Source organism: Bos taurus, chromosome 3 (genome assembly GCF_002263795.3).
Source record: "Bos taurus isolate L1 Dominette 01449 registration number 42190680 breed Hereford chromosome 3, ARS-UCD2.0, whole genome shotgun sequence".
Taxonomy (NCBI): domain Eukaryota; kingdom Metazoa; phylum Chordata; class Mammalia; order Artiodactyla; family Bovidae; genus Bos; species Bos taurus.
Window position 1 is genome coordinate 120,310,858 of NC_037330.1, and position 13,641 is coordinate 120,324,498.

Genomic DNA, 13,641 nt, shown 5'->3' on the forward strand with positions numbered 1-13,641 from the left:
GGAAGCACTCCTAGCCCTGCCCTCAGTCTCTGAGTGGCCGCAGCCCCGGAAAGCTGCCCTGGGCATGTGCCCAGAGGTGCCTGGGAAGGTGACTGCAGGGGGCTGGGCAGGGCCCCTGCCGGGATGACCTCCCTAGGCCGCCCTCACTGTGGGTGCTCCTGGGCCCTCGCCAGAGCAGGGTCACCGAACAAGGGCAGGAGGAGAAGACAGCGAGGATGGGCAGGCTGTCCACCCGGGCGAGGACACCCAGCCCTCACCGCCCCCCCGCCCCCCCCGCACACGGGCTGTCCAGGCACAGGAGGGGCAGTGAGCAGGGGTGGGGAGGGCAGAGCCTCGCCTGGTGGGACAGGCAGACAGCAAGGCTCAAGTCCTCACTCTGACCCTGGGTGTGGGGTCCCTGGCCCACCCTCTGCCCATCTAGCCCACTTCCCTACCTACATCCCAGGAGAAGGTATGCATGGCCAAGCTCAGGGGATGGAAAATGCCATGCGGGAGGGCAACCTGATGGACTGAGCTTGGAGGGGGGAGCCTCACGGGGTGGCTACTGTTGCCGGCCCTGAGCAGCTGCCAACTTCCCTCCACCGGTCCTCATGGACACAGTGAGGTCTGTGACAACGCGGTCTGGCTTCCAGCAAGGCTTCAGCACTCTGAGTCAGATCTTTAGAGTGTGTCCTGGGCAGAAGACCCCACCAGCTCCCTTCACTCCCCTCCCCTGCTCCATGCTCATGCAGGGCCTCTGCCGCCAGCCAACCTGACCGCCGCCCGAGTCACGGCCACCTCTGCCCACGTGGTCTGGGATGCCCCTGCTCCGGGCGCCTCTCTGGAGGCCTACGTCATCAACGTGACCACCAGCCAGAGCACGAAGAGCCGCTACGTCCCCAACGGGAGGCTGGTGTCCTACACGGTGCGGGACCTGGCGCCCGGGCGGCGGTACCAGCTCTCAGTGACAGCTGTGCAGAGCACCGGGGGCGGCCAGCTGCACAGCGAGCCCGCCCACCTGTACATCATCACCTGTGAGTGTGCCCCGCCTAGGAGCCTCCCCCGGCCCAGCCGCGCTGCTCCAGGCACGGACAGGCAGCCCGGAAACAGGGCTGTGCTGGCACAGTGCTGGCGTGCGAGCGCGGGGGGCGGTCCTGCTGAGCTGACCCAGCTGGGTCAGCGAGCTGGCATAAGCGTCTTGTGCCTCCCCTCATGCTGCCCACCCCAGTGGGCCCCAGACGGTGAGCAGTAAATACAGGCCTCGCCTGAAAACAGTTGCCCAGAGGAGGCAGTGGCAAGACCCACGAGGCTGGCAGCATGGAGGCGGGCCCAGGTAGCGGCCTGGCGGCCAGGCCTGACCCACGAGCAACTGCTGGACAGCACCCCAGGGAAGAGGGCAAGACAGCCGGGGCGGGGGCTGGGACAGGCAGGGAGGGAGTGCACATGGACAGATGGAGGCAGGAGCAGCCGGGGAGAAGCCCAGGGCCACAGTGAGGACGCGGGTCTGCTCTCGGGCCTGCCCACCCACGGGGGTCTGCACAACCCCCTTACCTGTTCCAGATCACAAAACAGTCTGTCTGGACGGTGAGGTGCTGCAGGGAGGTGGGCAGCAGGCTGGGCTCCCTCGTCTCCCGACCCACCAGCCTGCCCTCGGGGCATGAAGCACACTTGCCCTGAGACACTGAGACCAGCTCAGCCCCAGACCCACCTGCCAGGCGGACAGGGGAGGGGGGCCCTCTGTGAGCTGGTAGGGAAGGGCATGCAGGTGAGAAGGGCACCAGCCCGGGGTTGGGGCGGGCGGCACCCACCCACAGAGGAGCTGCCCCTCTCCCGGGTGTGCGGGCTGTGGGCCTCAGCCCAGGTGAGTCTGGCGGGTTGCCAGGACCTTGCCTCACCTGCAGGTGGAGAGCCTGGGTCAGGGCGAGGGCTGGAACCAGCGCCTGGACAAAACCCAGGCAGCAACCAGAGCTCCTCCGTGGGCAGACGGGGGGTACCCCCTCTTCAGCCAGGCACAGAGGAGCCCCAGACCAGCCCACACGGCCACCCCCTCTTCTGCCCGCCCGCAGCCCTGAGGGACAGCACCAACGGACGATGGCATCGTGATGGCCTCCCCCAGAGGGCACTGAGAACCCGCCCGGCCCCCGCACGCCTGCCCGAGCTGCGCCTGCTCAACGACCCCGGTGCCCCCGCGATGCCGACCCAGGTCCCCAGGTGCCTGCCTCAGCTGCTGCCCCCAAGACCCCAGCCCAGAGCCCCTGTTGACCCGTGCTGACTCTCGCAGGTTCTCAGAGCTCGTGGACGGCAGAGGACGAGTGAGGGCCAGGTTCAGCGGCTCACCCAGCAAGCGGGTCACTGTGAGATCACGTGAGTGGCCAGGCTGACCCGGGTGACCTCCTGTCCCCAGCTGGACAATGGACGAGGCCCCTAAAACCTGGGCTTTGAGACCACCCCCAGTGCCCAAAGTGTCCCCAGCAGGGACCCAAAGGGGTCAGAAGCCCAGGACTGCAGGGCCTGCGTGAAGGGACAGGCTGCCCGTGGGCACCAGAGGTGGCAAGAAACCTGTTAGGAGCGCGTCCGTGTGAGGACACCCCCACCGAGTGCTGCTGTGGGAGCGCAGGGCCCTTCGACTGGCGCATCACTCTCACAGGCTCTAGAAGGGCTGAGCGCGTGGCCTGACTCGGGGCAGAGAAGATGGGGAGGAGGCGCTGTGGCCCCTAGGGAGGGGGAGGCGCAGGGAGAGGGGAGCAGGACGTGACTGAGGGGGAGACGGCGCCTCAGCCAGGGGCTCAGCGTGAGGCAGCACGCTCAGCTCTCTCGGGCCACGAGTAACCTTCACCCAGCATGCGTGCTGAGGACAGGCAGAACGGGCTGCGCTCTGCCCGGAGAAAAGCTGATGCTACCCGAGGCGGTGCCAAGACCCACTCGGACCCCGCCACACCAGGCCCTGCGGACGTCCCCATGCCCTGAGGGAGAGAAGCCCCTTTCCGGAAGGAAGGCGGCCCCAGGACGGGCCTGGCCGCCAGGCAGCGGCTTCGTGGTCAGCACTGTGGCGTCCTGATTTCTCCTAGAGCCCACAGCTCTGGTGCAGCTGGAGAACACGGACGCGGTCCCCACGCCGGCCAGCCTGGCCCTCCAGCTACCCGAACGTGGCGGTGACAAGGACGTGGAGAGCAAGTCAGCAGGAGCAGAGTACAGGGCTGACCACCCTCAGGGGCCTGAGGACGGTAGGTGAGGAGGGGGCTGCCCACAGCGAGGAAATGGCCGAGCACCCCACCTGCCAGGGGGCCCAACACGACACGCAGGGGGACGGGGCCGGGCCTGGGCACTGCAGCCGCCCGGACGCTGGGTGCTCCCTGCAGAGACGCCCCTCTCCCCCAGAGGTGTGTGTGGGGCAGACAGCAGGAGGCAAGAGGGTAGCCACGGGGCGGGCTCTAGCTGGAGCGCCACCAGGAGGCGGCCGCTACCTGCACTTGGCGAGCAGGGCCTGTCCCCTGGCACGCATGCTCACAGGGCACCTCCCCGCTGGGCAGCGCCAACAGGCTGCGTTCCTTCCACACACCCAGACCCCCGCTCTGCCTCTCCTCCGGCTCTGACCATCGGGGCCGTGTCCCTCTGGGGACAGCTTAGGGGCGTGGCCCTTTCTCCTGGCCACACCACAGGCCCAGACTGGGCTCGCCCATCAGCCAGCACTCTGAGAAGGCAGAGAAGGGGCACACCCAGGCACCTGTGCCAGAGGGCACTTTCCAGTGGAGGCTCCCGGCCCCACAGTCCAGCACTCACCGGATGAGGCCTGGGTGAGGCAGAGAGGCGGTCTGTGGCTCAGATGCAGAGGGAAGACACTCGTGTGGCTGTGTGTTTTGTAAATGAAAACATTTTGCCCAAGGGTTTCCATTGTGTCAGCCCTTTTAAATATTAGATGCTTCATTTCACAAAACTCAGACACCAGAGGGGCATGGAATGGCCTCTCCTGGGTCCCCTGGAGGAGAGACCAGGGGTGCTCCAGGCTGGCCCCGGACGCAACCGGCACCTGCGGCGTTTGCGAACGTGGAGGACGAGGCCTTAAGGGTGTGAGATGGTTGCAGTGGCAGCACAGGAGCTCTGCAGAGGCCTCCAGGGGGCAGAACCAGTCCTGGCCTCTGGCTCCCTGGTGGCTCAGACAGTGAAGAATCTGCCTGCAATGCAGGAGACCTGGGTTTGATCCCTGGGATGGGAAGACCCTCTGGAGAAGGGACTGGCAACCCACTCCAGTACTCTTGCCTGGGAAATCCCATGGACAGAGGAGCCTGGTGGGCTACAGTCCACAGGGTCGCAAAGAGACAGACAGGACTGAGCGAGTCACACTTTGGCTCCGTCAGGCTCACGATCAGACGAGGCCAGCCCCTCCTCAGTGAGTCTGGTTAGTTAGCTTTTGCTAAAGTAACGGCCGTCAGCCCAGGCACCCACCTATTAGCCAGAGCCCAAGCAGTGAGCGGCCTCCTGCCGCCGTCCTCCTGGGAACCCGCGAGCCCCGCTCTGTGCTGCTGTCCGCTGCTCCACCAGAGGCCAGGTGGCAGGGAAGGGCGGGGTCTCTGCCCGCATGGTGCCTGAGCACAGCGGGCTCTCCTCGGCGGTGGCGTCTCGCACCCCTCCGGCGCATGCGCCCTCTCCGCCCAGCGCCTGGCCCCCAGGAGCTCACTCCAAGGGCTCCGGGGCCGCCTGCTGCTGTCAGCAGTGCGGCTCTCTGCCCTGCCCACAGCTCCTGCTTTGGGATGTGGAGGCGCCCACGTGAAGAGAGCCTGAGCTGTCTTCTGAGTGGGCCACCAGGCTGGCCTCCTTCCAGCAGTGGGCAGTGTGCAGGGTTGGCCGGGTTTCGGGATCCTGCCAGCAGGACAGCTGTGAGCGCACGCTGGGCCCTGGTGGATCTCTCCAGGGCCGGCGCGGTCAGTGGCTCACCGTGGCCCCTCCTCTGTCCCACAGCCTGTCTGCCCTGGGCCTCTCTGTAGAAGGCTTGCTGTCCCGTGGGGCCATCTGGGCACTGCCTGTCAGGGCCTGGGCTGTTCCTGGCGCTCTCAGCTTGCCAAGGTCCATGTGGAACTTTACACGGAACTTTCCAAGCTCCCGAGGCCCTCTGGGCCTGAAACACACACTCGACAGTTTCCCTGGGTGCAGGACTCGGGGCTCAGTCCCTCTCGGTTCTTCGTCCATCAGTCCACAGTTGTCTGCCCTGCCACTGCGATCAGCTGTGTTCTCGCTTCCTTCTAGACTGACCTGCCCCTTCTCTCTGGAAGCTGTCAGACTTCATTTTCTCAAGGAAAGGATGCCCAAGGGCACAGTTAACGCCCCTGTTTGGCATCTGCTCACCAAGCAGATCTCCGGGTCAGGGCCCCTCCTGGAGGAGTCCCAAGATGGCAACCTGCCGTTCTGGGAACGTGGAGTGAATGTGGGGGCTGGCTGGTGTTCCTGTTTCCCTCTTCTCACCCAGGACAGCTTCTGGACTATGCGGGTCACATCCCCCGGGAGCCACCTCCGTCCCACACACAGGTGGCCTGCAGGCAGGACCTGAGCCTCCCGACCCCGTGATTTGTCCCCCGTACGGGAGCCCACTGCCCCACCGCAGGGCACAGCCGCATCCTCGTCCCCAGCCTGTTCAAAACAGGCTTCAGTTTATTTACTGTAGTGTGTGTGAGATGATGAACTCGGGATTCAGTAGACCGAGGCCACAGAAGGCGGGGCCCTGGTGAAAGACCCTCTGCTGCACACAACCCCAGGTCCAGGGTCCCAGGCACGGCACAAGCGTCGGCCAGCCTGAGAAGAAAGCACGTGGTAAAGGCGGCACCTGGACTCGACGCACGGCACGACCGCTGGAACTCTAGAGCAGCGCTGCGCTTCCACGGGAACCCTCAGTCTTTGTGTCCTAGATGCTTGCTGACGCGTTTACAGGTGGAATGGTTTCTGCAAACTGCTTTGAAATTAATGCTTCAACTAAAGAAAGCAGATGGAAAGCCAGAAACAGGGGAAGCCAGCCGGGCAGATGCTCCTAACTGAAACCGAGTGGTGGCTTGCGGGGTTCTTCATGCCCTAAACTGTTAAGCTTTGCCTTTTTCACAATAAAAGGCATCTTCAAGCCCTCAGCTCCCTTTAGCAAACCAGGAAACACAAAAGAACGTGGAAAGCTGGAGGGCAGAAAGGGGCGAAGGAAAGTGAAGTAGACCCGAGGAGGAAGGGGAGCAGCCGACAGAACCCAGGAGGCCACGGCGGGGTGGAGTGGGGGGCGGTGGAGTCTGCCCAGGCGGCACCTCACAGGGAGGCTGCCAGGGGGACGGCGGGGGAGCGGCTGGATCGGACGGTGGACGCTGACGGGGCAAGGCCAGCTCTGCCCCTCCCTGGCAGCGCCACTGACTGGCCTGCTTGCAGCTCCCGCCCTGCCGTGCCATGCCGTCAGGAGGCAGGCAGTGGCCGCAGCACAGAGGCTGCCTGGTCAGGGCTTGGGGACAGGCACTGGAAAACGAGGAGGGCTCTCGAGGGTTGGCCTCTGCATTCCAAGCAGAAGAGCCCCATGCACAGGGCAAACTCAGCGGAAACGTGGGGCGCGGGGCACAGACCAGCAGGGGGAGAAGGCTCTCTGGACCGAGCAGAGCCCAGCCATGACAGGAGCCGTGGGCCCAGGCTCCTCCGCCGTGCGACGGCTCGGCACTGAGGCCAGAGGAACCGCTCCACCCTGCCTCCTCCGCTCCCCGGGCTTAGGGGCTCAGGGTGGGCACACAGGCCACACTCTCCCCTCGGCGCTCTGACCACCCCTTGGGCCCACTGCTGTTGGGGACAGCAGGAGGCAGCAACGGTGATGCTTCCTGGCCCTCCTGTGGGGCCTGAAGCTAACAGCTCATGACCCATTTGCAGACGCCCCTGGGAACTGCTCAGAAAACCCCTGTCAGAACGGAGGCACCTGCGTGCCCGGTGAGGATGCCCACAGCTGTGACTGCAGCCCAGGGTTCAAAGGCAGACACTGTGAGCTCGGTGAGTTTGGAACCACTCCCCCTTGCCTGTTGGGGCCACCAGGGCCTGGCCTTAAGATGCCTGTCACAGTAGGCTCGGACAGGGGCCCGGTCACAGCACCCAGACCTCCAAGTGCACGGGCAGGGAGGCTGGCAGGCAAGTGAGCCTCCAGGCTGCCCACTGCCCAGATAACAGGGGGCTCTGGGGACAGTTACTCCGCAGGGACAGGAGGTGGGGGGGGGGGCGGGGAGAGGGCCCTGCCGCCCTCAGACTTCCGGGACCAGGATGAGAGGCAGATGGACAGAAGTTCCCACACCAGACACACAGCCCTTAGGCCTATCAGGCCAAGACTCTGGTGAGCCCAGAGGGAAAGCAGCCTGCAGGCTCCCAGGACCCCAACCCAGAGCAGCACCCACAGTTGCTAAGCAGCCGGGACAGGGACCCAGCCCAGGAAGCCACGGGGCAGAAGCCAGGACCACAGTGGCTGCAGGACGAGGGGACGCGGCTGTGAGCTCCTGGCGAGCAGCGGCCCTCCTCCTCTGTGCCAGCAGCCTGCACGAAGGTGCCCCAGCCCTGCACGCGGCTGTTCTCAGAGACCAAGTCCATGCCGGTCTGGGAAGGAGGCGTCTGTCGCCATGTGTAAGTCCCTGCTCCCCGCCTTCGCCGCGCCTGCAGCGTGCTCCTGGCCCTGAAGTGCTTCTGCCCAGTCCTCACAGCACCCTGAGCTCTAACACGTTTGACACTGACCCCTTGCTGGTCATACCATTTGTGAACACTTCCCCCTATTCCACAGGCTGTCCTTTGGTTTTGTCGATCGTTCCTTTGCTGTGCAAAAGCTTTTAAGTTTGACTAGGGCCCATTTGTTTGTGTTTGCTTTTCTTTCGTCTTGGGAGACTGATCTAAGAAAATATTGTTTCGATTTATGTCAAAGGTTCTTTTGCCTGTGTTCTAAGGGTTTCAGCATCAGGCCCTACATTCAAGGCTTCCAGCCTATTGGTTTTTGTACGTGGTGTGAGGGGCTGTGATTTACATGGAGCCGTCCAGCTTCACCAACGCTGCTGGCTGAAGAGCCCATCTGCCACTGTGTGCCCCTGCTCCTTTCTCACATTAACGGGCCACAGGTGGTGGTGTGTTCCGTCACCAGGTCACGCCGACTCTGACCCCGTGGACTGCGGCACGCCTGGCTTCCCTGTCCTCCACCATCCCCCCCAGTCTGCTCACACTCACATCCGTTGAGTCGGTGATGCCATCCAACCATCTCATCCCGTCTTCCCCTTCTCCTCCCACCTTCAATCTTTCCCAGCATCAGGGTCTTTTCCAATGAGTCAGCTCTTCACATCAAGTGACCAAAGTATCACAGTTTCAGCTTCAGCATCAGTCTTTACAATGAATATTCAGGACTGATCTCCTTCAGAATGGACTGGTTGGATCTCCTTGCAGTCCAAGGGACTCTCAAAGAGTCTTCTCCAACACCACAGTTCAAAAGCATCAATTCTTCTGCACTCAGCTTTATGGTCCAATTCTCACATCCATACATGACCACTGGAAAAACCATAGCCTTGACTAGACGGGCCTTTGCTGTCAATGATGTCTCTGCTTTTTAATACTCTGTGTCTAGGTTTGTGATAGCTTTTCTTCCAAGGAGCGAGCGTTTTTGAAATTTCATGGCTGCGATCACCATCCACAATGATTTTGGAGCCCAAGAAAATAAAGTATCTCACCGTTTCCACTTTTCCCCCATCTATTTGCCGTGAAGTGATGGAACCAGATGCTTGAATGTTGAATTTTAAAGCCAGCTTTTTCACTCTCCTCTTCTGCCCTCATCAAGAGGTTCTTTAGTTCCTCTTCTGTTCCTGCCATTAGGGTGGTGTCATCTGCGTATCTGAGGTTGTTGATATTTCTCCTGGCAATCTTGACTCCAGCCTGTGAGTCATCCAGCTCGGCATTTTGCATGATGTACTTTGCACAGAAGTTAAACAAACCGGGTGACCACATACAGCCTTGACGCACTCCTTTCCCAATCTGGAAACAGTCCATTGTTCCATGTCCGGTTCTAACTGTTGCTTCTTAACCTGCATACAGGTTTCTTGGGAGGTAGGTAAGGTGGATCTGGTATTCCCATCTCGAAGAATTTTCCAGTTTGTTGTGATCCACAGTCAAAGGCTTTAGCATAATCAATGAAGCAGATGTTTTTCTGGAACTCTCTTGCTTTTTCTATGATCCAGCAGATGCCGGCAATTTGATCTCTGGTTCCTCTGCCTTTTCTAAATCCAGCTTGTACATCTGGAAGTTCTTGGTTCACATACTGCTGAAGCCTAGCTTGAAGGATTTGAGCATTACCTTGCTAGCACGTGAAATGAGCACAGCTGTACAGCAGTTTGAGCATTCTTTGGCACTGCCTTTGAGATTAACATGAAAACTAACCTTTTCCAGTCCTGTGGCCATTGCTGAATTTTCCAAAATTTGCTGGCATATTGATTACAGCACTTTCACACCATCTTTTAGGATTTTAAACAGCTCAGCTGAACTCTGTCACCTCCACTAGCTTTGTTCATAGTGATGCTTCCTAAGGCTCACCTGACTTTGCATTCCAGGATGTCTGGCTCTAGATGAGTGATCACACCATCATGGTTATCTGGGTCATGAAAATCTTTTTTGTACAGTTCTTCTGTGCCTTCTTGTCACCTTTTCTTAATCTCTTCTGCTTCTGTTAGGTCCATACCGTTTCTGTCCTTTATTGTACCCATCTTTGCATGAAATATCTCCTTAGTATGCCTAATTTTCTTGAAGAGATAGATCGGTAGTCATTCCCATTCTACTGTTTTCCTCTATTGCTTTGCATTGTTCACTTAAGGCGTTCTCTCTCCTTGCTGTTCTCTGGAACTCTGCATTCGGTTGGGTGTATCTTCCCCTTTCTTCTTTGCTTTGTACTTCTCTTATCAGCTATTTGTAAGGCCTCCTCAGACAACCATTTTGCCTTCTTGCATTTCTTTTTCTTGGGGATGGTTTTGGTCGCAGCCTGCTGTACAGTGTTACAAACCTCTGTCCATAGTTCTTCCGGCACTCTATCTGTCAGATCTAACCCCTTGAATCTATTTGCATTTCCACTGTATGATAAGGGATTTGATTTAGGTCATACCTGAATGGCCTAGTTGTTCTTCCTAAGTCTGAAGTTCTCAATAAGTATGTGTATGGGCTTATTTCTAGGTTCTCTATTCTGTTCAACTGATCTGTATGTCTGTTTTTGTGCCAATACTACACTGATTTGATCACTGTAGCTTTATAGTATAGGCTGAAGCTTGGGTTATACTTCCAGCTTTGTCCATTATTCTTGGGATTGCTTGGCAATTCGTGTTTTGTGGTTCTATATAAAGTTCAGGATTATTTGTTCTAGTACTATGGAGAATTTCATAGATGTTTTGAAAAAGATTGCATTAAATTTGTAGATTGTTTGGGGGAGTATGGCCATTTTAACAATATTAATTCTGCCAATCCAAGAGCACAGGATATGTGTCCAATTCTCTGAGTCATCTTTAGCTTCCTCTATCAATGTTTTAGTTTTCAGCATATAGGTATTTCATCTCCCTGGCTAAGTTTATTCCTGGGTTGTTGTTGTTTTATGTGATTTTAAGCAGGTTTTTTTTAACTTTCTGATATTATTAGTGTAAAGAAACACAACAGACTTCTGTATATTAATCTTATATTCTGCTGCCTTGCTGAGTTCATTTAATAGCTTTTGTGTGGAGACTTTACAGTTCCCTACAGAGTGTGATCTCATCTACAGACAGGGCCAATTCCCCGTCTTCCAATCTGAACACCTGTTTCATTTTCCCGTCTGAGTGCTGTGTGCAGCATTTCCAACACTGCACTGAATAGAAGCGCTCAGAGCAGACCTTCTTTGGCTCCTTTATTGTTTGATTTCTGCAAGGCAAGTCAGACAGACCCTTTGAGGCCTGTTTTAGGGTGGCTTTAGCACAGCTTTATTCCGGGGTTCATCCTGCCTCACTTTTAAAGCAAGGCCTTTCTGGGGTTTCTGCTGCCCTGAAACAGCCTACCGTTAATCCGGACCTCCCCACTCTGGGTCTGGGACTGTCCAGCTCCTCCGTGTTCCCCCCTGCTCACCTCTGTCCGCCCTGTGCACGCACAGCTTCATCTCCACGGGGAGCCTTCTCCAGAAGTCTGGAGCTCTTCCTCTGCACAGCTGCCTCCTTGCTGGCCTCTGACTCACAAATTCCTGCCACCTCTGCTTCCCCAATTCCAATCTCTTGTTTCACCAACTCAGTGCAACCACTGCGTGGACCCCCCTGAACCCACCACAGCCCACACAGTGCCTACTGGCGGAGTGCCGCCCAGCCACCGCGCTCGTGTGCCCCCTGCTCCTCAGGCCGGTCCTGCAGTGTTCTCTAACGTCCGAGAAGACTCACTTCCTGTATCTCGCCCAGTTCTCCAGTTGTTCACGTGCGGTTAATTCCAGGTCCTGCCACGGCCAGATGACTGGAAATGGAAGTCTTAGCTAAGGCTTCAGATCCTAAGGCTCTCCTAGACTGAGCTCATGAGCTGGGGTTTTACCCACTGAACTCCCTGGATCTCTTTCAAACAGCTCCAGCATTCCAAAAGCGTTAATGTCTCATTTGTTGTTCTCTATAAACTTGTGACAGAGGCAGGATAAAGAATTCCCGTTTTGTACGAAACTGAGGCTTAAGTTCCAGAGGCATCTCAGAGTACACTAGTTAGTAAGGCAGGGCTGGGGTAAAGACTCCTGTCCTACATGTCGCCCACATCTAACGCCTGCATCTCCAAGGTTTCTCCATCAACTTCCCAGAAGAGGACAGTCTTACTGTTTCAAAGCTGTAGGGCCAAGTAGCCTGTCTCACAGAGAAGGAAATGGCAACCCACTCCAGTATTCCTGCCTGGGAAATCCCATGGACAGATGAGCCTGGAGGGTTACAGCCCATGGGGTCGCAAAGACTAGGACACAGCTTAGCAACCAAACAGCAACAACAACGTCTATCTCAAGCAAGACATGCCTTTGAAACAGCAGGCTTTATCTCTTACATGACTTTGTCAACACTCATCAGGATGTATACTTCAAATGGGCATATCTTATGAAAATTATACCTGGATAAAGTTGTTTTAAAATTACATAATTTTTATGTTGACATTTTAACACATCTATAGGAGAAAGTTTTATTAGGAATAAACAGCCTTCCTTAGCAACAGCCTTCCTCAGAAGCCTGCACAGTTACTGTGGGTTGGTGTGGCCTAGGTGAAGGAGCTGGGCAACACTCCGCTCAGCCCCTGGCTTCACAGAGCTCTCTGGTGACACAGGTATAAGAGAGTCTACAAAGTGCACCCGGACACCTGCTTCAAGGAGAGCTGTGAGAGCACCCGCACCAGAGCTCCAGACAGGTGCGTCCCGGGGGGGGCCGAGCTGTGCCCACGGTGGTCGCTGAGAAACGGGGCCAGGGTGGCCCTGCTGACCGGGGCTAGGGGATGCCACAGGCCATGGCTAGGCCCGGCTGCCAAGATGTACAGCCCGGCTATGTGTATAGCAGCACAGAGATGGGCGCCATGGGCATGGGGCGTGCTGGTGGGTCACAGGGCGTGCTGGTGGGTCACAGGGCGTGCTGGTGGGTCACAGGGCGGGTGCCATGGGAGCTTACATGGTGGGTGGGGGTTGGGAAGATCACAGGGCGGCACTAGAGGAAGTCACGGGGTGGGTGCTGAGGCATCACTCTGGTTATGGAAGTTCACACAGTATCTGGCACTACTATTAAGAAGTGTAACTGACAATCCCAATTATATAAATACAGTAAACCTCTATCTACTTTTTATTTACTCTCACCCAAGTCTTTCCCCAAAGGGGTCAAGGTAGCCACAGAATTATCATACAACGCGCTGCCTGAGTACAGACAGCAGAGTCCAAACCTCAGTCACATTCTCCACAGACCAACCAGGTGCCACAGGCCCTGGGTCTCGCGTTACTGAGTCCAGGCGAAGCCCCGTTGCTGCCTGACCCGAGCGCATCACCTGCCTCCCCAGACCCTGTCCCCCACACCCCCATTCACTCAGGCCCAGCAGGTGCCTGCCTGCCTTCACTCCACGACACCCACGCCAAGCCCAGTGGGTGCCGAGAGTAAGACGCTAACCTGTGTCCTCGTCTCACTGACCGCACTCCCAAACTGCAAAGCGTGTGAGCTAAAGACCAGACAGTCTCAGGACCGAGAGCTGGGGCTAAGGCAGCTGCCAGGTCAGAGGGACTCGTTCTTTTTCATAACCCACATTTCTCCAATTATTTCAGGAAACAAAGTAACAGTCCTACACTGAAGAAATCTTAAGGTACGTTCCCTGGGCCCACAGAGCTGCTGCCAAGTCTGAGGAGTGTCCCCAGCACTGGGTCCTCGGGCGGGCTGCCATCTCCCTGTGCAGCTCTGTGTCAAAGACTCTCGGACCATAAGCTTTCAGAGCTTCCTAAGGGGGTTAAGATGAGTGAGGAAAATAATCCTTAAGGCCTCCCAACAGACATAAATTTAGCCCAAATACACTGAACCCCACTCTGTCTCGAACAGCAGACACACACCTTCCCCAGTCACCAGCAATAGCAATGGAGGGCTGGCTGAGCTCTCAGAGGCTGAAGCCCACCTGCCTCAGGGAGGCGGGACTGCCAGGCCCGCAGGGAGGACACAGAGG

At 57.8% G+C, this 13,641-nt stretch overlaps 1 protein-coding gene across 10 annotated transcripts in view; it reads left to right on the forward strand.

Annotated features, from left to right (window-relative positions):
* SNED1 (sushi, nidogen and EGF like domains 1) overlaps window positions 1-13,641 on the forward strand; it is a 75,350-nt gene that overhangs the window by 56,667 nt on the left and 5,042 nt on the right. Inside the window, exons 24-32 of one of the 10 annotated variants that reach the window (XM_024990344.2) lie at window positions 732-1,013; window positions 2,046-2,190; window positions 2,261-2,343; window positions 3,048-3,203; window positions 6,856-6,972; window positions 7,500-7,590; window positions 11,234-11,425; window positions 12,280-12,360; window positions 13,253-13,290. In XM_024990344.2, the coding sequence (XP_024846112.1) occupies window positions 732-1,013; window positions 2,046-2,190; window positions 2,261-2,343; window positions 3,048-3,203; window positions 6,856-6,972; window positions 7,500-7,590; window positions 11,234-11,425; window positions 12,280-12,360; window positions 13,253-13,289 (1,184 nt within the window). In that variant the 3' untranslated portion in view covers window position 13,290. Of the gene's footprint in view, window positions 1-731; window positions 1,014-2,045; window positions 2,191-2,260; window positions 2,344-3,047; window positions 3,208-4,935; window positions 6,973-7,499; window positions 7,591-11,233; window positions 11,426-12,279; window positions 12,362-13,252; window positions 13,291-13,641 lie in introns of those variants that run through there. The other 9 variants (XM_024990345.2, XM_024990349.2, XM_024990350.2 and 6 more) reach the window with 9 other exon arrangements.